Here is a 27,178-nt window from a genome sequence, read left to right as displayed (position 1 = left end):
TACCCTAAATGTTACAAGACCTTTAAACAAGAATATCATGATAGTTAAAAATAACCGGATTCCCTTGATCAAACTATTACCAGTTGAGACAAAATAAATTTATCTGCTTCTAACAGGTCGGTCTGTCTTTCTTTCTTTCTTTCTTTCTTTCTTTCCTTTTCTTTCTTTCTTTCTTTCTTTCTTTCTTTTTCTTTCTTTCTTTCTTTCTTTTTTTTGTTTTTGAAACAGAGTCTTACTCTGTTGCCAAGGTTGGAGTGCAGTGGTGTGATCTTGGCTCACTGCAACCTCCACCTTCCAGGTTCAAGCAATTCTCCTGCCTCAACCTCCTGAGTAGCTGGGATTACAGGCGTGTGCCACCACACCCAGCTAATTTTTTGTATTTTTAGTTAGAGACAGGGTTTCACCATGTTGGTCTCGAACTCCTGACCTCATGATCCACCCAGCTTGGCCTCCCAAAGGGCTAGGATTACAGGCGTGAGCCACTACCCCTAGCCTCTAACAAATATTTCTAGATCTGCTTTAATATAGGTCAGACAGTCCACCTGGATCAAGTAGATGTATTAGTATTTGTTGTTTTCGGTACACTGTTGGTGTTAAAAGTGCCATTTCCCACCTCCCAAAATTGTTCTACAACCTTCCAAAAAGTGATTTGTTGTAAATCAAGTTTTAAAATCTAAAAACAGTCTGCCTTTCTCTTCAAAAAAATGGAATTATCTAATCACAAAGGCACAGTGTGCAGTTCAGTTTTGATATCATTTGCAGTCTCCTTTTCCCTTATAAAAGGTCCTGTTCAGTATGCCAAATTTTCTAAGTTGTGGTTTTAAAAATTTTAGAGTTGTATAGTTAGTTGTACAATTCTACTTTGAGACCCTAAATACTTTTTTAATTTAAAGAGCACTTTAACTTAATGTCATCTGCATACAACTTTCTAAAACTGATATGTGTAGTCTAATCTTTGATGAGCTAGAGGTGGATCCCATGATGAGTTTATGAACCCTGAAGAAAATGGGACTATAAGGTGCCCAAACAAACTAGTCAGTAACAACTACAGTGGTAGCTGATGAAAGATTATTGTTAAACTATATTTAATTATTTGAATGGAAATATTTATATCCGTGTTACAGACTCTTATAGCTTTAATGCTTAACTGTAATTTATGAGATTCCAATGCAGTTACGATTTAATGAACAATCTGAATCTGAGTTTTACATTTAAAAGATACTGTGCAACCATTTATATCTACAAATAACACCCGTCTAGCACTTAGAACAATGAACAGTGCTACTCCAGGGAACTTTCCTGGAAGTGTTATCAAGTTCCAGTTTTGCTTCTTAGCAGTGGACTGAACTTACTGTTCTATGCCTGGTATTGTTCACTAAAATTGTTGACTCCATTCTTGTGTCTTGTTTTGTCAATGTGCTCTACACCAATGCCTGTGCTTCTTAGTTTCCTTACTTGTTGTTACACAATGTTATTTTACATCCTATGGCTACTGACAAGGCTACAAATAAAAGAAAGCCTATATTTGTATACAATGCTCAATCTTTTACTGCCACTGTAAGTTTCTGCCTGCTGTGCCTTGTTATGGCTGCTTGTCTGCGCTAATAAAGCTCCCTTGATGGTCTTCTTGTGGGAAAAAAGATATTTTACTCTATAAAATTTTAATGCTTTTTAAAGTATATTTGCTTAAACATTACCGCTGATCTATACAACACATTAATCAACCATATTTCAGCTGGACTTACACTTGCATAGACATTCTGGATCTCATAAGAACAAAGTACACTGGGACAAATGTTTCTCTTCAAAGGATTAGTTTACAGAAAGCATCAGAATCACAATCCTTCTATGTGGATGTAGTGTACATTGGACAAACAGCTACAATCTCAACATTGGATGGTATGTTGTATCATTTTATCTCTACCGTAATCTAAATATAGTAAAATCTTACCAAGGAAATTAATTTTATATTCTGTAGTATGGATAGAAACATTAATCCCTAAATATTAATGAGTCATTCTTTTATCTCAATAATATTATGATTTTATTTTGTAATGAATAGTGCAAGGTGGTTATTCCAAGGATAAACGAATCCTTAATGAAAACTTTCTCACAATAGCAAGAATTTGCATTCTAGTCCAGGATTTTGTTTATGGATAAATATACTATGTCAAACATTTTCATTTTGCTTTGTTTTATTTTTGAGAAACCAACTACCACAAGAGAGATCTATTCCCAAAATGCAACTATTGAGATTGACATCTGTCTACTAAGATTGACTTGAAACTTTCCACAGACTTAAGAGTGATAATTAATAATACTACAAATGAAACCTTCATTTCAATGGTGTTAGCATTGTGTTTCTAGTCATGTTAATAGACATGACATTCGTTAGATGCAATAATAATAAAAATTAAACTCTACCATCTTTTAAAAAATTAACCTAACTCCAGTCACCTTAAAAGTGACTTTCCCATTTTTGAGAGGAACATTAGAATCCTTTTCTTTGGAATTTCTTTCAAGTGCAAGGCGGTGAGTTAACTGATTTTTTTTAAAAAATGTAAATGCTACTACTTTATTGTCACTCCTTTTGAATCTGCTGTCACCAGACCTACATTATGATTGGTAGAAAATGTATAAGACAGATGGATTGTGCTGGGATAAATGTTGTCATTCATTAAACAATATTCACTTAGCACCTACTATGTGTCAGGTACTGTATCAAGTACTAAAAAACAGCAATGAAGAAGACAGTCCTTGTCCTGCTCTCATGAAGCACACATCCTAGTGAGCACCACCTAGAACAGAACAAAGCTAGCTACCCAAAGAAGGCTGGAGGAAACCCAGGGATTGGTCGCTTTTAAATGTTTGGTTTTTATTTGATAGGGTTCATATGTCAAAAGACATAAACTTTACAATATAAAACTGAAAGTTCAGAAAGCTTCACAAACTACTTGTCTTCAGGTCTTCTTTCTAATATTTGATTTTAAATACTTTATGTCATGACAATGTTGTTATTATTTGATGACTTTATTTTTAGCAACAGAAGCAATACAATTTTATCTCCTCTCTATTAGGTTGACTTTTAAATGGCAAAAACCACAATTACATTTACACCAACCTAATATTTTTATTTATATTCTTTAGAAATGCCCAAGAGAAGACTTCCTGCATTAGCAAATAAAGGAATATTCTTAGAGCACTTTCAGGTGAATCGGACCAAAACAAATGGGCCAACTATGACAATCCAATATTCTGTCACCATGACTTCATACAACTGCAGTTACAATATACCCATGATGGCTGTGAGCTTTGGGCAGGTAAGCCTAGAATTTTGCATTACTTTTTATGTAGTGAATTTTATTTTTAATTTTTTTAAATAGCCAACATACAGATGGAATATCTTTTAATAGGAAAAGACAACTAACTATTCTAAGGTTATATGAAGATTTGGAACATGAAGATTGACTTTAAGTATTAAAAAAATTCTTTAAGAAATATGTCAATGGAAAGGAAAACAGGAAAAAATATCCTTAAAAAACAAAGTCAGATTTAAGTAGAGTTTTCTCTGTGGACTTAAAAGAAGAAGTTATGGTCTCTTCCAATAAAGTTCCTTAAACAGATATTATTGAAAGGAAATATTGAGATTCTGCATTATGCTTTTAAATTGTTTTCTGTTATAAACACCATTTATTTTTGCTTGTATGAAAATTTATACAAGGGAAGAAAGAAGTGGTTTTTCATAATTCCAGAAGGACCTGAACAATTTTTTACATTTATAATAAATAATATTAAATATTACAATATGAAAAATTTAAAACTTTAATTTCCATAAAAATATTCAATGAGTTAATATAATTTCCTACCACAAACCAAAAACAAGTATAAGCTCAAGATTAAAGATTAAATAATCATTAACCATTGTAATTGGATTACAGCCTCGCAGAAAACTTTTTGCAAAGTAAACAATTTTATGATTAAAATCACTGAAAAATTATAAAAACTCCAAAACAGTTGCCTTTATCCCATCCTGGACCAATGATTTACTCTTAATATCTTCAAGATTAGCATCTAAGCTTTCCAGTGCTTTACTCTTAGCTCTATTAGAAAATATAATAACTAATTTAGGGCTTTGTAGTCTCAAAGCATCTGTGTCAAAATTCTCCCATTTTTCAAGATTTCTCAGTAAACTAATTGGTAATTGTAACCTCTATCTTTAAGTATTTATCAAAGGTTACATTGAAGAATAAGGGACTTAGATTTTTGTGGCCTTTTAAGAAAATTCAAGTGACAGGTACATATAATAATATGTACATATGTTAAATGTATAGATCAATAAATTGTTTTAAGAACTTTAACTTTGACATACTTGTAGATTCACATGCACTTGTAAGAAATAACACAGAACTATTTTTAATATCCTTTACCAATTTTACCCCAATGATAACTTTTTGTATAATATAGCACAATATCATAACAATTGACCTGATAAAATCCACTGACCTTATTCAGATTTTTCCAGGATTGTGTGTGTGTATGTGTGTGTGTGTGTGTAGTTCTTATACAATTTTATCACAGGTGTAGATTCATCTGACCACCACCAGAACAGTTCTATTATGAGCATCTCTTGTGCTACCGTTTTGTAGCCATGCTGTCACAGCCACCTCCCTCATTCCCTTCCTCCTGCACTCACTTATATATGGCAACTACCAATTCATTCTCTCAATAATTTTGTCATTTCAAGAATGCTACAAAAATGAAATCAGATGTCATATAATCATACAAATATATAGCTTTTGGATACTGGCTTTTTTTTACTCAGCATAATTCCCTTGAGATCATTCAAATTGTGTTTATTAATTTATTCATTTTGATTGCTGAGTGTATTTACTGTTATGGATGTACCAGTTTGTTTACTCACCCGTTGAAGGCCATTTGAGTTGTTTCTTGGTTTTGGCTATTATGAATTAAACTGCTATGAATATTCATCTATAGGCTTTTGTGAGACATAAGTTTCCATTTTTTTCTGGGTTAAATTCCCAACAGTGCAATTATAGGGTTGTATGATAAGAATGTGCATAGTTTCTAAAGAAACTACCATACTTTTTTATGAAGTGGTTGTACCATTTTAGATTCCCACCAGCAGTGTATGATCCAGTTTCTGCACAATCTTGCCAGTGTTTGGTGATGTCACTATTTTTAATTTTAGGCACTCTGTTAGGGTGTGTAGTGATGGCTCATTTTCATTTTAATTAATATTCCCTAATGACTAATGATGTTGAACATCATTTTATGAACTTATTTGCCACCTACATATCTTCTACTGTGAAATGTCTAGGTGTAATTCTTTTGTCAGATATGTGGTTTGCAAATATTTTCTCCCAGACTGTACCTCGCCTTTTCATCTTCTTCATAAGGTCTTTGACAGAACAAAGTTTGAAAAGTTTTATGAGGCCAAATTTCTCATTTGTTTTTTCTTTTTTGAATGGTACTTTTGGTTTCAAGTCTAAGAACTTACTTAGCTCTAGGTCCTGAGGATTTTTCTATTTTTGTCTAAAAATTCTACAGGTTTACATTTTATATTTAAGGGCATGATCCATTTTATGTTAATTTTTATTTATAAGATGTGATTTTTGGTTGAAGTTCATTTGTTTGCCTATGCCTTCAATTGTTTCAGCACCGTTTATGGAAAAGGCGATCTTTCTTCCATTTAATTACATTGGAACCTTTGTCAAAAATCACATTTGTGTGGGTGTATTTCCGAGTTTTCTATTCTTTCCATTGGTCTATGTGTCAGTCCTTCCACCAACACCATGCATTCTTGACTATTGTATCTGAATAGTTAGGCTTAACATTGAGTAGTGTGATTCTTCTCACTTTATTTTTCTTGTGCAAAATTGTTTTAGCTATTCTAGGTCCTGTGCCTTCCCATATAAATTTTAAAATAAGATTATTTATGTCTACAAAAAAACCTTGCTGGTATTTTGACAATAATTACATTAAATCTATAGACTGTTTTGGAAAGAATTGACACCATTGTGATATCGAGTTTTCCAATCCATGAACACAGTATGTCTCTCCATTTATTTGTCTTCTTTGTGCTTCACTAGCATATTTAGGTCTTCATTTATTGCATTTATCAGCATTTTGCAATTTTCAGTTCAGGTCTAGTACATATTTTGTGAGATTTATATATGTGTTTCATTTTCTTCAAGCAGTTGTAAATGGTCTTGTGTTTTTAAATTCGATTTCCATATGCTCATTATTTGTGTATAGAAATGTAATTGATTTTTGTGTGTTTATCTTGTATCTTATAACCTTGCTGAATTCAACACATTTTTACAAAGTAGATACACTCATGTAATCACACCCAGATCAAGATAATCATTAGCTCCCCAAGTACATTCCTTGAACCTGTCTTCTTTCTTAAACTCACTCCTCATCCCAATAACCACTCTTTTGACATCTACTACCATTAATTATTTTCGATTGTTCTTAAACTTCATATCAATAGAATCATATAGTGTGTACTGCTTTGAATCCAGCTTCTTTCATTTAATTTTGTGAGATTCACATTGCATATACTGTAGTTTCATTCTCTTTGGTAGCTGTACATTTTTCCATAGTATAAGTATACCATAATTTATCCATTCTATTGAACAACTTTTGCATTATTTCCAGCTTGGGGCTATTATGAATATAGCTGCTAGGAACATTCTTGCTTATATCTTTTAGCACTAATGTTTATTCATTCTTTGGGCTAGAAGGCTTATCATTTTAAATTTTACAGTAGTAACAGATAACTATAAGGGATCAAAAACAGGGGAATATAATTTTCACTATTAGGGTTACGATCTGTGAATTTCTATAGCATGTGCTGCTTTTGTCAATTGGTGAGCACTGAACATTACACAAGTATTTTTGTTAGCCTGGGTCAGCCACTGTATAGATCATAAACTTTCTTAAATTGTTGGTTAACTTTTCAAGACTCCATGTAGTATTTTTTGAAAAATTGTTTTAGCTTTTTTTTTTTAACTTAGTATTTTCTCTTTATTTTGTCATAAAATATTATAGTATATCAATGTCTTCTAAATAAATATGTTTAGTCTTGGTTATACATATATATCCTTTTAGTCTTCAAGTAATTTGGAAAAGTCTCTTGTTTGGCATATTTTTCTTCCATCCAAATAACTTTGTATGTCCCATTCTTTATTTACTAATATTTCCCAATGATTTCTAAATGCTATTTCCTTTTTTTTTATTTAAAAGAGTTATTGTTTATTGACACTTATGTAACAAACTTGCACGTTATGCACATGTACCCTAGAACTTAAAGTATAATAATAAATAAATTTAAAAAAAAACACTATCCATGTAGAAAACGGCATGTGGTTAAGTGTTTTAGTTTTTTAATAGCCAAGACCACATCTCATGCTCCTTTGCCTCTCTGCCGTGATTAGCACTGTACCTTGAACAGAGTGCCTGCTCAATAAATATTTGTTCCTTGAGTGATGGAGGGTGCATTCTGAATTAATGAGGTATTACTGCAGTTCCAGCTGATTGCTGCAGAGATGACTGAGTTGACTTTGGCCTCATTATTGCAGCTGTATAGGTATGGCCTGTGTTGATTTATGTGACACTCCTTAATGTTCCGAAGAATCCTGAATACATGAGGCTCATTTATGTCATGTCACAGGATTGTACCATGATTAAATAGAAATCATGTAAGCCATTGTTAAGTTTAATCATTTTATCAATATTTATTTTGGAAATTAGATAATCACACATGAGACAGAGAACGAGTTTGTCTACAGAGGAAATAATTGGCCAGGCGAGTCAAAAATTCATATTCAAAGAACTCAAGCTGCATCTCCACCTCTAAGTGGCAGCTTTGACATTCAAGCTTATGGACATATTCTCAAAGGTATATGAAAAAAGTTTAAAATATTGGTGTATACACACACATATATGTATAATGTTACAAAGTGTTAAATGTTGTTTCACTTGAGAATTACTACTTATTGATACGTGCAAATACATTAATTATTTGTCTGAGACATAAGTAAATATGTGATATATTAAAGTCACACACGCATATATATTAATATATGCCATATAAGGGTCAATTAATAGCCAATCACAATGTTGTTTCAAATCCTTCTTTTTAATAGATTAGGAAATATTCACCCATCCAAAACTAACATCATTTAGTTTGATTGTTTTCATTTACAAATAATATTTTTAAAAGTCTGCAAAAATTTATAACAATTTTTATAGCCGTTTTTTAAAGGCAGTTGAAATTATCACTTTCATAAGTCAAAACTTTCTCTAATACATGCATTTAAAAAATAAGCATTCATTACTTACTGTGATAGCCACAAACAATAACAATAATATGAAAATATAAAAATTGAGAATTGGAATATGATTTTAAAAGACATCTATAATTTAATTATCTAAGTCTGTACTAATCAGTATGATAGCCATGAGTCATATGTGGCTACTGAGCACTTAAAATGTGACTAGTGTCACATGTCAAAATATAACATTTGAATATAAGAGATTATATGCAATTTATACTATTAAAATATTTTACCTGGTTTTGTTTTCTTTCTAAAATATAGCTACCAGAAAATATACAATTATATATATGGTTCACATTATTCATCAGCTGGACAGGGCTAACCAGACAACTATAATAAACATTTTGGCATACTCCTTTTTAGTAGTATTTCTCTTATAATTTACATAATTGAGAGTATGTCAGTAACATGAAGCTAAACTATTCAGGGCAAATGACATTTTTATGTTTTCGTCACTGCTTTATCCATTATACCAGTGACATTCTCAAATGTTTGTTTCTCTTTTATATTCATGACTTACAGGTTATCCGTATTTTCAAAGACATACAAATTAATATTGTTATTAATTTAATCAAAATCGATTTTTATATTAAAAGATCATTTTAACACTCAACATCCTCTGACATTAAAATGATTTTATTTTTAATATCAAAATGAATTGATATGAAAACATCAACTGATATTTGATATTTGTGAATTGATATTAAAAATATTCAATCCAAGGCCAGAGTTTGAGGTACATTACTCATGTAATTTTTAAAAATAATTGTCTATTATTATTTTGAAATGGATAAAATTGTATATATTTTATTTCCAGGAAATATATAAATTCTTGGCATAAGTAGAATGCAAATTTTATTTTTACTATATTGGAAGGGGACATAGAGTCTACAAGTGATAATACATAGTACACATTTCATGTACTTTAAAGATGAAATTGGTTTGTGAATTTATTTTATTTTATTACTATTATTTTTTTGAGATGGAGTCTCACTGTTACCAAGGCTGGAGTGCAGTGGCATGATCCTGGACACTACAACCTCCGCTTCCTGGGTTCAAGGGATTCTCCTGCCTCAGCCTCCCGAGTAGCTGGGATTATAGGCACGCACCACCATGCCCAGTTAATTTTTGTATTTTCAGTAAAGACGAGGTTTTACCATGTTGGCCAGGCTGGTCTCAAACTCCTGACCTCAGGTGACCTGCCCGCCTCGACCTCCCAAATTGCTGAGATTACAGGCGTGAGCCACCACATCTGGCCGATTTGTGAATTGTGACTTCTGCTGTTTGCCACCCCTCTGTGAGTGCAGGCCTTCCCGCTGCTGTGTCAGCTGCAGATCTGCAGTTTGTGCTCCAGAGTCTGGAGGGATTGGGAAGAGTCTCAGTTACACGCGAGGGAACCTGTGCTGGCTACGCATGGAACATCAAGTGGAGAAGCACCTGTGGAAAGCAGAATCTTCTACAGGTTCCCTCATTTAGCCTGGCTTCTTTTTTCTTCTATGTGCTGTTTGCTTATTTGGACCCTGTTTTATTCCAAAAAGAACTGGAGGCTATGTATATTATAAAAATGCAAACCATAAACTAAAATTTCTTTAAAAGGAAATTAAGGAGAAGGTTTTTTTCTAAATTAAGTTGACCCAGTGTTATCTTTCATGGAGAATGGCTGTTGGTACTTTACTCCATATCCCATTTAGAAAAAAGTCCAGGAATGTGTGTGTTAGAATCCCCTTGACAGGGGCAGGTGGCGCACAGTCAGGGCCGGTCTCAGAACTAAACCAAACTGAATCCAGATGTATGCTAAGGGGGTCCCAGAGAGAATCAGCCTCGCTATCATTCTACCACGAGAGTTGTATTTTGGGGCCTTGGATACTTCTGTGGTTATAAAGATGATCTTTCCAAGTTCATAAAGGAGTAACGCCTTAGGCTGTCATCTAATTACCTTTCTTTAGTTAGAGGGAGGAAGAGAATGGGGGAAAGGAGTCAGGCCCAGAGTATGTGAAGGAGAGGAGTCTAGGGACTCAGATTGTCAAACACTAAAAAGGTGATGCTTTCAGCCAAGCACAGTGGCTCATGCCTGTAATCCCAGCATTTCGGGAGGCTGAAGCAGGTGGATCACAGGAGTTTGAGATGAGCCTGACCAACATGGTAAAATCCTGTTTCTACTAAAAATACAAAATTAGCTGGATGTGGCAGTACACGCCTGTAATCTCAGCGGCTTGGGAGGCTGAGGCAGGAGAATCGCTTGAACCCGGGAAGCGGAGATTGCAGTGAGCCGAGATTGTGCCACTGCCATTGCACTCCAGCCTGGGCAACAAGAGCAAAACTCAGTCTCAAAAAAAAAAAAAAAAAATGCTTTCTAGTGATGATGAGAATGCAAGGAAATAGTTTCTTCTATGCAATGTTGGTGAGAACGAAAATAAGGACAACCTTTTGTGAAGATAACTTAGTAGTATCTTAATACAGACCTTCTGATTCATCACTATCACTTATATAACTCTATCCTACTGAAATAATAAGATAAATGTGAAATGATATAGGTGCAAAGGTAGTCACTGAAGCACTATTTGTAAAAGTAAAAACCTAGAAACCTAAATCCCCATCAATAGCAGAAAGATTGTTTAAATGATGTAACTTTCACATTGAACACTATGCAGCCATGTGTAGATCCACATATATTCACCTGGAAAGAAATTCATGACATAAAGTGGAAAAAATGCAGAACTCTACTTATGAAATCATTTGGGGAAGGAGAGGAAGTGGAGAAGATAAGGCAGTGGGGGCAAAAACAACTGTGTAAACATAGAAAACAAGTCTGTATGGTTGTGCAAAATAGTAATAGTTATAAGAATGTGAGGGTTATTTTAGAAAAATCCATGGCTGGGAACTGAGAGTAGAAAATTCCACAATGAAGATAGGTCTAGTGACTGACCGCCCTTGGTGTCTCTGCTGGTGTCTGTGCATCTACTCTCTTCCATCTTTTCTGATCAGTCTCTTCTGCTTATTCATTATTTCTGTTCCATATCATTTGGCTCACACATGGCCCAGCATGGAGACTCCTATCTCTTTGCTAGTCCCTGAATACATCAGAAGGTTGCCAAATTTGCAGAGGAATTTTGTGAAGAACAAATTGTATATACTGATTTTACTTGGCTTTATTTTTACCATTGGAAGAACAAATAATTCCAAAACTGGGTGAAAAACCAGAGTAAAGTTAAAAAAATGATACAAGGAAAAGTTGACTCTCGGATAGAAAGATGACTCAGTTTTTCAATTATTTAACAATAATTTATCAGTTATCATATTCAGAAAAAGCATAGGACATTTTGAGAAAATCAAGTTTAGTAGATTCATTTTCTTTAGATTTATTTTTAATTATAAAAATTCAAGTTAGGAGCTGTAAAACATGAACGGAAGACTGGTTTATTTGCTCGCTGAGGAAGAGATCAGTCTTACCAGAGGACCCTCAGGGCTGGGCTTCAACATCGTAGGTGGGACAGATCAGCAGTATGTCTCCAACGACAGTGGCATCTACGTCAGCCACATCAAAGAAAATGGGGCTGTGGCCCTGGATGGGCGGCTCCAGGAGCGTGATAAGATCCTTTCAATAAATGGCCAAGACCTAAAGAACCTGCTGCACCAGAATGCTGTAGACCTCTTTCGTAATGCAGGTTATGCTGTGTCTCTGAGAGTGTAGCATAGGTTACAGGTGCAGAATGGACCTATAGGACATCGAGGTGAAGGAGACCCAAGTGGTATTCCCATATTTATGGTGCTGGTGCCAGTGTTTGCCCTCACCATGGTAGCAGCCTGGGTTTTCATGAGATACCGGCAACAACTTTGAAAAACTTGCTCTCTTTCAGTACTCCCAATGAAGATACATTTCACTCACCCTCCATCCCTGCTATTCTGCCGTGTCTTTCACTCTCTGCATAGCCAGATTTAAAGTGACTGATACCCACCACAAACCTTGCTGTTCAGAATCTCCAATTCTTCGTATTCTAATGGGAAAGTAGAGGTATTGTTTGAAGGAAAACTGAAGAAAAGACTTGCTTAGAACAAATGAGTTATATATTTTACTAGGACTTTTGATAGAAATTCAGCTACAACCCAAAGAGAGAAAGATTGAGTCTTCATGTCACCATAGGCAATATCATTTTTCTTAGCTGGCATGCCATAAAGACCAGCTGTGTGACATTAGAGGAAGAAAGGATTTTTCTTTTTAATGATCTTCCTTGGGAAATTATTGTGGCCTTTATTTAATTTCTAATTACATACCTGGGTGCCTATATGAGACAAAGGAGAGTGAGAAGAGCATTTTTACTTTTTTAAAAAAGCAAATACATATATACATATACATATGTAAATATTATAGTATAATAGTGATACCTATGGAGAATTAAAGGTGAGAAAGCTAAAAAAAAAAATTCAAGTTAATTTTAGTTTTAATTCAAGTTGTAATTGATGCAATGTATGATAATGCAATGGTCTTAATTTTTTTTCTTGTATAGGTTATGTTCATTTTTAAAGAGTCTTCTTTAAAAAAAAAGTGACCACAATGGTTTTGAATTTTATTTTACATCCTTTGACTTTTATTCACCTTTGCCTATGCTGAAATTAAAAATGAAAAACTAGTGTGGTCATATTTGTTACAACCTTTCTAATAAAATAATTGTGTGTAAAAATAGATTAATGATTCCAACATTATTGGAGAAAAGGCTAATATGACAGTCACAAGGATAAAGGAAGGTGGCTTATTCAGACGACACATACTTGGAGACCTACTTCGTACACCCAGTCAACAGCCACAGGTATTTTTGAAACTTTTCTCATGATGCGTGATGTAATTTTAACAGTATAACTAGTTTATAATATCTTAAAGACCTGATAAAACAGGGGGATCGACTTCTGTATTTCATGAGAACATTTGTGTTTACATTGATCAACTTGATAATATTATTTTATGACTTTTGGGAAAATTATCTTCCTTATGATAAAATAGTAGATTTTTTAGCTCTACTATGCCAGAATTTGAAAATAGAGTCTTTCATTCAATCTTTACAGCAGTGCTGTAAAGATGAAGAAATTAAAGTGTAAAGAGATTAGGTGACTTTCCCAAGGGCAAGACTGAATGAAATATCAAAGTAGAAAAAATATAGACTAATTTCAGTAAACAAACAAGCAAATCAACAAAATTCCATCACTTTTGTTAAAAACCTATTCATATTCTACTGCTGCCTCTTTGCCTCTGTTCTCTGACTTCTTGTTTCTTTATTTGAAGGTTGAAGTCTATGTCAATGGAATTCCAGCTAAATGTTCAGGTGACTGTGGGTTTACATGGGATTCCGACATTACTCCCCTAGTCTTGGCGACAAGCCCTTCTCAAGGTAAGTTCCTGATTTTTAACCTATACTAGGGTGTGAAAGATAACCAGCAAAATGTAAACTCTGATAATGACTTCTAAAACTATGTTTATACTAGTGTCACTGTTATACTGTTAGCTAAAGCAAGCAAACAGTTCTACATTGTGAAAATTAAAAATCCTATTAGACAAAAAAGCTATGGAAAGGGCACTGATTATTTATTTTTGAAAAAAAAAAAAACTATTTCTTTTGAAGCTGAAATCTTGCCTTTGAAGTAGAGGATTTGCTAATCTTAAACTTCTCTAGTTTCACCAGTTAGACTCAGTCTTTAAAATTTCACTTGGACACTGAGGCACTTTTGTTCAACTGTACTAGCTAGGGTATTAAGTGGAGTCTTTTATTCTATGAGACCACTTCCTCTAGGAGAGTTAGTATTAAAAGGCTAGTAACAAGACATCTGCTGTTTCGTGAAAGAATGTGATCGTGTCCTAGATTTGAGAATAAGAGATATAAAAATTATTGCCAGGAACTCAATCTAAGGAACACATTATACCATTTCTTCATAATATGTTATTGCCTCAAAAATGTGATTATGCTTTGTGTCTGAGCAACTAAGGGCTGAAATAAAACAGCAGGAATAAGGATAGTAAAGGATGGCTTTTTTTCAATCAGAACAATAAACTCAGATGCTATAGTTACATATTTAATCTTTATGGATAGTAGGAAAACTCACCAACTAATTTTATAGTGGTACCTCCCAAAAATTATTAAAATTTTAAAAATATTTCATTTTTATGTTGAAAGAATATATTTTTCAGACTTTTTAAAATAATGATGATGCTAACTTTGGGATAATTCAGATTACATGGGGTTAAAACTCTCAAGAATAAGGATTTAATGAACTTTAATTTGGTTATAGTCCTTTGGTATACTTATGTTTATATCCACTCTTGCATTTTATAATGAATTCCCAATTTTTTTTTTTTTTTTTTTTTTTTTTTTTTTTTTTGAGGCTGAGTCTTGCTCTGTCACCAGGCTGGAGTGCAGTGGTGCGATCTTGCCTCGCTGCAACCTCCACCTTCCGGTTTCATGCGATTCTCCTGCTCAGCCTCCCTAGTAGCTGGGACTGCAGGTGCCCACTACCATGCCTGGATAATTTTTGTATTTTTAGTAGAGACAGAGTTTTACCACGTTGTCCAGGATGGTTGAATTCCCACTTTTACGTGCACTTCCTGAAAAATGATTTCTTACCCAATATAGGAATCTGAATTGCCTTTTGCCACATTTGGATCATTTTTAAAATTGTGAAAATATAAGTATAAAGAAAACTACAAAAATACACATACTCTTCACTGAAAATTAACAGCTGTTAAAATTTTGTCATATTTACTTCCGATCAACAATTTAAGAAAGAAATATTATAGGAACAGCTAAATTTCTCTTTAAGCACCATCCCTAGACCTAGTCCCCTACATAATTCTTGAGGGGCAATCACAGTGATTAATTACTGTGTATGTATTCTTCCATGACACTTTAAATACCTTTTGTATATAGCACACACACATATATGGTCATTTTACCAGTTTCATAAGCTTACAAATGAAATATTACAATGTAAATATTATTTTGCATATTTCTTTTGTCATTCAGAATTCATTTTGAGATATATTTATGTGGTTTTATGTACACCTAACCCATCACGTTAAAGTATTTCATGAGTGCACCAACTTACCTAGTTCCTCTATTGATGGACATTTAGATTGTTTACAAATTTTCATTTTTACCAATAAGACTATACTGAACTTTCTTGTACAAACCTCCTATTGCATATGTGTTAAAGCTACTTTAGGATATATACCGAGACATAGTATTATTGGATAACAACTGGTTGGATGAGTATTCAGTTTACAAGATGACCAAATTGCTCTTCCAAGTGGCTATACTACCAGCAAATATAATAGCAACATTATCCTCTATATCTTTGCCAATATTGGAAGTGATCGACTTCTTAATTTTAACTATTCCAATGGGTAAAAGTTATCACTTTTAAAACGTTTATTCTATTCCATTATTAGTAATGCACAATAGCATCTTCTCATATGTTTCTTGGACATTCAGATTATTTTTTCTGCAAAGTGTTTAGCATCGTTTTCCCCTTTTTTATTGAATTCTCTTTTAAAATTTACTTGTAACCATTTACTATATTTTATGTTTACCAATCCTTTGCCCATGGCTTCTCTCAGTATATTGCCTGTGCTTTGGTTTAGCTCTTGTTTATGAAAACATTTAAGTCACTTATTTATTCTAGTTTATTTATTTATTCCATTATGGTCAATCCCATGGCTTCATGTGTCATATTTAAGAAATCCATCTCTACCTCAAAGTCATCAAGATATTTGGTTATATTTACTTCTAAAAATTTGAGTTTTATTTTTTGTTCTTAGCTATTTAAATCTATGTAGAATCTATATTGTGCATGGTGTTACATAAGTAGGGTGATCATGTATGTATTACATATATGATTTGTTAAAGGTAGATATGTAATGTCTATCTATCTAATCTATCTATAATTTGTTGATCAAACCTGGACACTTTTAAGAGGGAATGGAAAAATCTTAAGTTTGAGACGCTGGAACACAGGTGTAAACCAGAACTGTCCCAGGCATTTTGGGATGTATATCACCCTAAACAGAGGACAGAGGAATCTTATTTTCTTTTCAAATGGGAAGTGTCCATACCACTAATTGTGTGATTTATCCTTTCCTCATACATTTGCAATGGCAAGTCTGTCATATACTAAGTTACCATATAGAGATATCTACTTAATTTCTTTATTATGAGAATAATTTGTTTCTTTATCTTATGCCATATTTTCAGTCAGATAATTCTTTCCACTAGTCTCTGTCGACACACAGATTCAAAATATGAACATACGTAGAATAATTCAATGGAAATAATGGAAATAAAATACCATTGATAAATAAATGTGGATTTTTCTCCCTGCTTGCCTATTAGGCTTACTGTTTATATCTTTTGAAGATAGACTTATTTTTATCTGAGAAATGTCTGATTTCATAATAACAGATATTAATATTGTTATTTAAATTGATCATTTTTAGGGTCCTATGAAGAAGGCACAGTTCTAACCATAGTGGGTTCTGGATTTTCTCCTAGTTCAGCTGTATCAGTCTCGGTTGGACCAGTAGGTTGTTCTCTTCTTTCTGTGGATGGTAGGTCCTTATAAAAACTGTTAAGTCTAATTGTTCTTATCTAAGATAAAGTGGAATCAAAGAGCAGTATTACAATTATTTGATCATGTACAATTATCATGATCCATTATTACAATTATCATGATCCCTATGGGGTTATGAAATTGGCAACCTGATCTATATAATGCCTTATCTTTTAAATCTTTGATTATGACCACAGACTATTTCACTGTTGTACAGTGTCTTTATCCTATAATAGTTTAATTTTATCCTTTTTTCCCCTTCATTTGGAGGTTACATGAAATCTTTTTTGCATCAGTGTGTCTCTGGGATGCAAAAATGTATGAAATGCTTCTCTAGTGTTCCATGGTCCTGTCTGCCCACGTTTTGACAATGCTATGCAGGAAGAGGACGTGGCCAAGCTGGTCTCGAACTCCTGACCTCACGTGATCCACCCGCTTCAGCCTTCTAAAGTGCTGGCATTACAGTCATGAGCCCCCGCACCTGCCCTTCATTTAGTTTTTGATCATCTTTCCTGATAAAACCTGGTATTTTGCACAATTTTGGACATAATATATCTGACCAAAAATTTTAGAATTATTAATATAAATGAGCTTAATAAACTAGCTTTTAAAAAAATTATGACAGTAGCCTGTTTTGGGTACAGTAGCATCGGAAATAGATTGTTTACTTTGCTTTCATTCTTGGTTTACCTATTTTCTAGGAGTGTCTGATTCATAGCCTCAGGTAGTTTGCAAGGATTATTCCTCTTAAGATTCCCCCACCCATTAATACATGATTCGTTTTCTTTGGATACACTTCTTGAGATCTAAAAATGAAGGCCAATGTTAGTATTTGCAAGCATAACTTTTATCTCATAAAACCATTTGATTTACCATTTTCTTCATCTTTTTCTTTTTTTCACAAGAAAAAGAGATCAAGTGCCAGATTCTGAATGGAAGTGCTGGACATGCCCCAGTTGCTGTGTCCATAGCTGATGTTGGACTAGCACAGAATGTAGGGGGTGAACAGTTCTACTTTGTTTATCAGAGTCAGATCTCACATATCTGGCCTGATTCTGGAAGCCTAGCAGGTAATGGTTAATGGTTTAAACAGAGAGAAAATTGCATGCATTTCCATCAGTTCAATGTGCTCTTTCTAGTACAGGGTGAAGGGAGAGGAGCCCAAAGCTTCCTCCTATAGAACAAAGGAGAGTCTCCTTTGAGAAGGCCCAGTGATTAAATGGCCGACTAAGTCTTTTGTTTCTTACAAAGCACAAGTCGGGGTGCTGCTTATACTTATATCTTAGGTTATTGAATTAATATCATCAATTATTACATGTTTCTATAACAAGCACATCAATTATGTCAAGATAAGATTTATTAGTTATTATTCTGCTTACCAGCTGCTTCATTTGTAACCACAGTCTCAGTGGAGCTCCTTGACCCAGAAAAAGTTCTGGGAACAAACTGGGGAAAGGAGGGCTAACACAGAGGATGGAAAGAACATAACACATTTTTCCTGTCCTGCTTCATTTCCTTTGTACGTTTGTTTTTTTTACCAGGCATAGTTTACGGTTTTGTGCTTTGGTTTTGATCCTTTTGGTATGCTTTTATTTTACATTATTTCATCGCTTATTTTTAAAGTTTAATTTTCCTTTTACTTAGAAATATTAAAATTTGAGATTTGGCGAGAATCTTAATTCACTCTCCTCTTCCACCCACAGAATGGTTGAGTGAATAGAAGCAGCATAAATTTTTGTAGGATGAAGGCACTGTGAAAAATAGCAGATGCTGCTGCCAATGCCCCAAAGCAAATGTGTGTTGCAAATCTATGTTATTTCATTAAATCACTTAGCCCAGCTCCTTTATGGTTCCGAGCATCAGCACCCAGGCTCAGGTGTGTGGTGGTGATTGTGCTCATCTCAAGTCTGGTCCTTGATCTATTGGCCAGTCCATCTCTTGGATAATTAGACAATTCTCTAATGAGTTAGCTCTTATTAACATTTCTTTTTGTTATAGTTGAACTGGTTTTGTTGTTGTTTTTGTTTGCTTTTCTTATGAAGGTGGTACGCTACTGACTTTATCTGGATTTGGCTTTAATGAAAATTCAAAGGTATTAGTTGGAAATGAAACCTGCAATGTGATTGAAGGGGATTTGAATAGGATAACCTGCAGGACACCAAAAGTAAGACCTCTGGTTTCAGTCATTTTTTTCCTAAGTCTGAAATATTATAAATGAGGAGACATCTCAGTTTGGGGAGTGGAGTGGTGAAACCAGTGGTGTATTTACATAGAAACTGCAGGGTTTCTATTATGCTCCTTAAAACTTCTTTCTTCCACATCTTTCCACTAAGATTAAAAGACAAAATATTATCTCCACATTCAACGTACTTAAAATCATGAAGAAAAGAGACACATAAGCTAATATTAAACAATGTATTTCATTTGAATTAATAGAAGTAGTAACAAAGTAAACATAAAACACAGTGGAGAGAGGGTGTCAGAAACAGTTTCACAGGAAAGTTGATGTCTCATCAGAATTTGAGGATGAATGAGAGTTTACCACATAAATTTAAGGATGAAAAAAATTAGTAGTCTAAAGATTTCAGGAAAGTAAATCTAGAAATTAATAGTTTTCAAAAAATAATACTTTCTTTTTTTTTTTTTTTTTTTTTTTTGAGACAGAGTCTCGCTCTGTCACCAGGCTGTAGTGCAATGGCAGGATCTCGGCTCACTGTAACCTCCGCCTGCTGGGTTAGAGTGATTCTCCTGCCTCAGCCTCCCCAGCATCTGGGACTACAGGCACGCGCCACCACGCCCAGCTAATTTTTGTATTTTTAGTAGAGATGGGGTTTCACCATATTGGCCAGGATGGTCTCGATCTCTTGACTTCGTGTTCCACCCCCTCCTCAGCCTCTCAAAGTGCTGGGATTACAGGTGTGAGCCACTGCTCCCAGCCAAGAATACATTTTTAAATGTGTTAAAGTTTTAGTTTAAATGTATTAAATTTTCAGTTTCATAAAAAAATTGAAGTTCTCTGTAGAATATTGTATCCTAGAATCAATCATTGTTCTTTATTTTTAAAGCATAGTTTTTAAATTTAAACTAAGACTCTGGTTTCCTTATTACATATCAAAACGTAATGAATACTGTCACTGACTTTTTAAAAAAATGTAGCAGAACAAATGGGGGTATTTTGTATTTGCAATCTGCGGGAAAAATAAATTTGTTTTTTGGACTAAATGATGGAGATGAGAATTGAGGGGATATGATAAACTAAAACTTACTTTGTTTACAATATGTCAGTCAGTTAAACACTGAGTGTGGATTAAATAAATACTAGATGTGAAAAAATGTTTTTCCTAATTGGGAATTGCATAGATGCTATATCTGCAAAAGCATCAAATAGTTTTCTTAGGGGGTCCAAGTGCTTAGTCTTGAACTCTGGAACAAGGTCTTCAAAAGATATAATGATGTGATTTGTCAGAGAAGAGAAATAAGAACTATACCTGTCTATTTTAAAAGCACAAACTTTAGTATTTAATGCTTTATCAGACAATCAGTTCTCCACAACATCTCAACAATATTGTGGAGCCATCAGAAATCCAATAATATAGATGCATTTGAATGGATCATAAAACCCATGAAACTACTATGTCATATAACTTTATTTTGAGAACTCAAGCATGTAACCTATATTTGACACCACAACTTTCTAAAGATATGAAAATATATGAAGGCTTTGAAATAAAACATCTTCAGAAGTTTATTTTCAATAATCTATTTCTTTTCAGCCCGTGTATTTCTGTATCTCAACGATTAATATTTTCTAATTTTTTCCTCTTATTTTAGAAAACTGAGGGTATAGTTGATATTTCAGTTACTACCAATGGATTTCAAGTCACAGCAGGGGATGCTTTTAGTTACAATTGTTTACAGACGCCAATTATAACTGATTTTAGTCCAAAAGTACGAACAATACTAGGTAAGAAATTCTTCAATAAGATCAGTCATATCTTATTGTCATATGTATAAAAATGTGTGTGCACGTATGTATGTATACGTATTGTCATATATATGCATGTATGTATGTATACGTATTGTCATATGTATAAAAAACATTTCTAGAAAGGCTTTTGAAGCATAGTTTCTTCTGCAGTTTTGCTTCTTAAATTGAAACCAGTTATAGTTTTATGTGTGTGTATGTTTTACCATAGATTAATCTATTTATTATTTTATATTGAACATATGCAATAAGGAGAAAAATGGTAATATTTGTTAAAAAAGGACTTTGTCATCTTTTTTCCTTTTGAGCAATTGAATGTACATTTCATCCCTTTGTGGCTGCTACCAACTCTTTCGTTGTTTTTCCTTTTGCCTCTCTAAGTGCTAGGATTTCCTAAATCCAATGAAAGATGAGAGATGAATTGATTTATTTAATATGCAAATTTCACACTGGATAGCAAGTTGAACTTTTTGCATTATTTTTAAAATTTTAAAATACTAGGAGAAGTTAATTTAACAATTAAGGGCTATAATTTTGGAAATGAACTCACACAAAACATGGCGGTGTATGTTGGAGGAAAAACCTGCCAGATTCTTCACTGGAACTTCACAGATATTAGATGCCTTTTGCCCAAGTTGTCTCCTGGAAAACAAGATATCCAAGTAGAAGTCAGAAACTGGGGTTTTGCATCAATAAGGTATGATAATGAACACAAACTTGATGGAGTTGTGGAACACATGGGGCTAGTGGAACTGGGATAGGAAAAGAAGTAGGCGTTAACCTTTAGGGGTTGCTCTCTTTACCTTTCTACATCTTCTTTTGCAAAATATGCTGAGAATATCTCATAGAACTGTAATATGACACCTAGTTTTGAGACCAATACCATTCAGATCAGGTTGTAAAATTCTCTGTACAACTAGCCTTATGTATATGTCACATGACTTTGATTCATTCAGGAAATGCGTATCAAGTAGCTTCTAGGGGCTCAGTGCTGCTGGCTGGATTTACACTGGATTAGAGGGGCATCTCCCCTGCATTAATGGTGCTCACAATTTTCTTGGAGAGAGAGATTTCAAACAGAGGATTACACCAAGAGTTTAATTGTAAATGTGAAAAATACTATGCGTTAGAGGTACTAGGTGCAGTAAGAGTCTATAATAGAGAGAGCTGACTTATCCTGAGCATCAGGGAAAGGTTCTCTGAAAAGGTGACAATTAAACCAAGAAATGGGTAGGTGGTGGCCATTTGAAGGAGAGGATGCAGAGAGTCTTTCTCCAACTCAATTTTCTGTAAGGACTTAGTATTTCTTTTTCCCTGAGACTATTTGTTAACTGATAAAATTTTAGTTCTAGTGTGAGGAAGTTATTGGTTTAGAATACTTAGAAAAGGAAGATACTGAAATTTTATGGATACAAAAAGGCCAATAAAGCTAATGTCAGAGTAGAAGGAGATGACTGCAGCAAAATCTTGCAAGAAGTAAATGAAAATGAGCAACATTAAACATAAACCTCAGCACTACATCCATCTCCTCTTGGTTTCACAGGGCAGAGCTTACATGGGTTCTGTATTGGCTTGTGCTTTAGCTTGACGATATAATGGGTGAAATTGACACCACACAAAATTGTGTATTCAGATTCAAGAAATACCACGGTTATGCTATGGAAGTTAAAAGTTGACACAGTGACTCACGTGAATTTTTCTGCCTCTCTTAAGTTACGAGGGAAGTTTGAATGTGGAAGTCAAATATGTCATATCAGAAAAGCATTTACATTTTGAAGGCCTCCTAGCAGACGCATTGTCTGTAACCAAGCAAAATAAATTAAAAACTCTCTCCCTGAAGTAGTGGAAGGGAGACCCTGACAAGTTTTCAACAAACATGGAATAATAACTTCAAATTAATTTTACAAAACTTTGATTACTCAAATGTGTGAGATTTAATTACTATTTTTAAAGCAGAGCTACCTTTTTGTTTTACTCTAATGAAAATATAAAATATTTTTAAAAATCTAATGTATTTCTTGTGACCTCAGTTCTCATAAGCATATTTTTCCATAATATTGTAGGATCTTCCATCTCAAATTCTTCTGCCATTAGAATGTTCAGAAATTTAATTTTCATAGTTAAGGGAAAATACTGAATATACTATCCAACCAAATCAAGATTATGATAATTACCAGATTGTCTATCTTGAAAAACTAATGTATAATTAAATATCCAATTATTTCCTCTTTCTAAAGAAATCATATCCTAGCAAGGGTTTAGTGAGATAAACCAGAAGAAAGCTCATTGAAAAATGTATCCTTTTTTTTTTTTTCTCAGAGACAAATTAAATTCTTCAATACAGTATGTTTTGGAAGTGACCAGCATGTTTCCACAAAGAGGCTCCTTGTTTGGTGGAACTGAAATCACCATAAGGGGTTTTGGATTCAGCACAATACCAGCTGACAATACCGTGCTGTTAGGTAAGAGCTTCTTTCATAGGAAGGTGATTATCATTTTTCTCAGCTTAAAGGATATACTATAGGTGCTGAGTTATTATATGAATATTCTAAATCACAGTTTTATTTTTCTAGTAGTATAAAAAAAGGTTAAGTGTATTTGGTTAAAGTGATAGAGAGAAACTGAATAACTACTTTTGATTTCAATAAATAATTATTGTGTATTTAATGTGTATGCAACATATAGAGTGGAGGAGTTGTTCTGCAGATAATGAGTACTCATACATGATTACTATGAGAAAAGAAGTACCGAAGATCCTACTATGTAAGGCAGAGTTTTTTTTAGGGTCTTGGCTGTCGATGAATTATACTTCATCTCTGTAATTCACAAAAAAATTTGACAAAATGTTTGCTTTTTAAAAATATCCAGTGTTTATTCTTTCTAGGGTCCATCCCTTGCAATGTTACATCATCATCAGAAAATGTCATAAAATGTATTCTTCATTCAACTGGGAATATATTCAGGATTACTAACAATGGGAAAGATTCAGGTATCAGCCATTTATATACTATGAAAAAATGGAAGCACTTAAACCTGAAATTAATTTGATTTTTATTTATTTTGTATTTCAAATTATTGAGAGACTGAGTACTCTTATTTCTTTTATAATTTGTCAGCAGTAACTGCTTGACATAGAGGGTCATATATAGAGTGAATTAACGGTAGATTGAGTCTAGAAGGCCGTACTTTACAGTTTCCAACTTCAGGAATTGCCATTTGGTTTTGCTGCAGTACAGAAACTCCCAAATTGTAGTTTATTATCCGTCATGGATTTCCAAATGAACATTCCAAATAAAACTGATCATAGCTTTAAAAATATTCTCTGTAAGCTTTCTAAGCAAATTATTTATTGACTTCTAATTTTTTTTTTTCAAATTGTCTTGATCATCACTTTTGGAGTTTTGTGACTTAATTTTTCCTTATCTTCTTTTTACCTTGCTTTCCAGTATTTCTATTTGTTTTTGTTTAGTGCTTAAATTATGTAAGTAATTAAGTTTTAGTGTTGATTAAAATGTTTTTACTACTGACTGTACATAAATTGCAATGTTGTCAAAGATAATTATTAAGAAATTCTCTTTTTCTTTTAAAATATGACTCAATTCTTGTTCCCAGTCCATGGATTAGGTTATGCCTGGTCACCATCAGTCCTAAATGTGTCTGTAGGGGACACAGTGGCATGGCATTGGCAAACACATCCATTTCTTAGAGGGATAGGATATAGGGTTTTTTCTGTCTCCAGTCCTGGAAGTGTAATTTATGATGGCAAAGGATTCACAAATGGAAGACAAAAATCTACATCAGGTATGTTTCTGCTTATTGGGTTTCACATCATGCCACTTTTTCCTAGATCTAATAAAATGACATTTTTTGGTAGATTTAATACAGTATTTTTACATAAGTAATATACACAAATGCATAAGGTAAATTAGTTGGCATTTTATTGCTGTAGTAAAAATGTTAGCAATAAGTGTAAGCAAGTTATTTTATACATACTCAAGTGAGTTCTGATATTAGAAATATTTTATATTCTGTGATAATGAATCAATTGAAAAACATATTGTGAAAGCAAAATGCAATAAAATAGGAATATATGTTTAAATCAAACCAATCTGGTAGCAAGTGATGAACTTTGACTGACTGAAATCAATTGAAAATCAGTGTTTCTTATAGGACAGCTCAGAGTAAAATGTGCCTTTTAGATTGCCTGTTTTGTTTTGTACATGTAAGATTTTGAACTTTTAACTCATGAAAAAAAATTCTTTCATTTCATGTTGAATTTTTCTTTAAATTTTGGTATGTTATGCTCGACTTGCCATGGTTTTCTAGAAAATCAATGCTGGATCTTGTTTGGAATGTAATTTCATTACACAAGATAGCTTTTAATAGTCAGCGAGTTTTCTTACTACATTCTGTTGACATTTCATACACTTGAAAAATAAGAAACTGTCATCTGCATGTGCATTTAAATGATCATTTCAAGTCGTTTTCAGTCTCTTTTCAAAGATGCATTAATTGCTTATATTTATTATCTACAATCTCATTTTATGGCAGGTTCATTTTCTTACCAATTTACTTCACCTGGAATCCATTATTATAGCAGCGGGTACGTTGATGAGGCTCACTCCATTTTTCTCCAAGGAGTCATTAATGTTTTACCAGCTGAAACCAGGCACATTCCCCTGCACCTGTTTGTGGGTAGCTCTGAAGCCACATATGCTCATGGTAAGATGGTTAAAGATGGAAACTCTGTTACACAGGTGACCCAGGGTGTGTGTGAAATTTCCGGAGCAGGTAGCAGATGACTGGGTCTCACTGTGCTTCTCTCTTACTAGCCACGTGACCTTGAATGGGTTTGGGCTTCTCTGAGGCTGGAATTTATCCTCTGAAATAAGGATTATGTTAATGTCTTCCCACCAGTCTCTCCCTCAGAATCGTTGTGTGCCTCAAGTGAGATGTAATGTAAAAATGTTCTGACACTATGTATGTGCCTGGACATATATTAAAATGTAAGATGATGTTATTATTTTCCCCATGGGGTCTGGCCTTGGACAAACTGAAAAATAAATCAATTTTATATTCAGTTTTCTCTCTTTACTGTGACATCTTTGATAAGGTCTTTAATACTTTTGTACTGCCTAAGACCCATTTGTCATTTTGTTTTTCAAAAAAGATTTACCAGAATTTAAACCATCATCATCAAAATAAAAAGTAACACAGTTCAAAAACAGTTATCGTTCTAGAATGTTATTCATGACTTACAGGCAGTTCTTTTGTCTAAAGGAGGACCTGAGAACTGGCACTTGGGAAGCTCTGTGGCAGGCTGCTTAGCAACAGAACCCCTGTGCGGCCTGGACAATACCAGGGTTAAAAATTCAAAAAGATTGCTATTTGAGGTTTCAAGTTGTTTTTCACCATCTATAAGCAACATTACACCATCCACTGGAACAGTAAATGAACTAATAACAATTATTGGACATGGCTTTAGTAATCTCACATGTGCTAATAAGGTAAGAATATAAATACCTCCTTTGTACTTCTATTACATGTTCCCAATGAAAGTATTTTGACGATAACCTTGTTATTTAATTTTTACGAGCTTTATTGAGATTTATCACATACCATACAATTCACCCATTTAAAGTGTATAATTCATAAACTTTTAGCATAAGCACAGAGTTGACATTCATCACACAATCAATTTTAGAACATTTTCATTACCAAAACAAACAAACAAACAAACAAACCCTAAATCCCTTAGATATCACACATAACCCCTCCATCGATCCCAGCCCAAAGCAATCTCTAATCTACTTTCTGTCTTTATAGATTTGGCTGTTCTGGGCATTTCTTGTAAATAGAATCATACAATATGTGGTTCATTGTGACCAAGCTTATTTATTTTTCACTCAGCATAATGTTTTCAAGATTCACCAAAGTTGTACCATGTATCAGTACTTCATTCTTTTTTTGACCTAGTAATATTCTATTGTATGTTAAACAACCTTTTATTTATCCATTCATCAGTTGATGGGCATTTGGGTTGTTTTCACCTTTTGATTATTATGAATAATGTAGCAATGCACATTTATGTACAAATCACAATTTAATCCAAGAGATGCCTTAATCAGCCCCTCCCCAATTAAATTTATGAATAAAAGATATTTATTTGCACATGATTAGCTTTTTAAATTTATAGTTGTTGCTAATACAACATTTGTTTATACTGGAGATATGTATTGAC

General features: G+C 33.6%; 2 protein-coding genes and 1 pseudogene across 8 annotated transcripts in view; all 3 read left to right on the top strand.

Moving 5' to 3' along the window:
* EBAG9 (estrogen receptor binding site associated antigen 9) overlaps positions 1–27,178 on the top strand; it is a 1,013,262-nt gene that overhangs the window by 863,924 nt on the left and 122,160 nt on the right. The gene's annotated exons all lie outside the window — the stretch shown is intronic.
* The window catches only part of PKHD1L1 (PKHD1 like 1), a 167,281-nt gene that overhangs the window by 51,952 nt on the left and 88,151 nt on the right, over positions 1–27,178 (top strand). For all 6 annotated transcript variants that reach the window (XM_050801376.1, XM_050801375.1, XM_050801374.1 and 3 more), the window contains 16 exons: positions 1,736–1,899; positions 3,148–3,320; positions 7,777–7,924; positions 9,671–9,825; positions 13,046–13,168; positions 13,639–13,744; positions 16,840–16,950; positions 17,858–18,022; positions 18,995–19,116; positions 20,784–20,916; positions 21,439–21,634; positions 23,257–23,399; positions 23,822–23,926; positions 24,550–24,738; positions 25,489–25,659; positions 26,218–26,444. In XM_050801376.1, the coding sequence (XP_050657333.1) occupies positions 1,736–1,899; positions 3,148–3,320; positions 7,777–7,924; positions 9,671–9,825; positions 13,046–13,168; positions 13,639–13,744; positions 16,840–16,950; positions 17,858–18,022; positions 18,995–19,116; positions 20,784–20,916; positions 21,439–21,634; positions 23,257–23,399; positions 23,822–23,926; positions 24,550–24,738; positions 25,489–25,659; positions 26,218–26,444 (2,431 nt within the window). The remainder of the gene's footprint in view (positions 1–1,735; positions 1,900–3,147; positions 3,321–7,776; positions 7,925–9,670; positions 9,826–13,045; positions 13,169–13,638; positions 13,745–16,839; positions 16,951–17,857; positions 18,023–18,994; positions 19,117–20,783; positions 20,917–21,438; positions 21,635–23,256; positions 23,400–23,821; positions 23,927–24,549; positions 24,739–25,488; positions 25,660–26,217; positions 26,445–27,178) is intronic.
* Positions 9,941–13,072, top strand: LOC126961243 (synaptojanin-2-binding protein-like; annotated as a pseudogene). Its single transcript, XR_007728232.1, has one exon. The product of XR_007728232.1 is annotated as a synaptojanin-2-binding protein-like (transcript).

This window comes from Macaca thibetana, chromosome 8 (genome assembly GCF_024542745.1).
Source record: "Macaca thibetana thibetana isolate TM-01 chromosome 8, ASM2454274v1, whole genome shotgun sequence".
Classification (NCBI taxonomy): domain Eukaryota; kingdom Metazoa; phylum Chordata; class Mammalia; order Primates; family Cercopithecidae; genus Macaca; species Macaca thibetana.
This window is presented reverse-complemented; position numbering and strand designations above follow the sequence as displayed.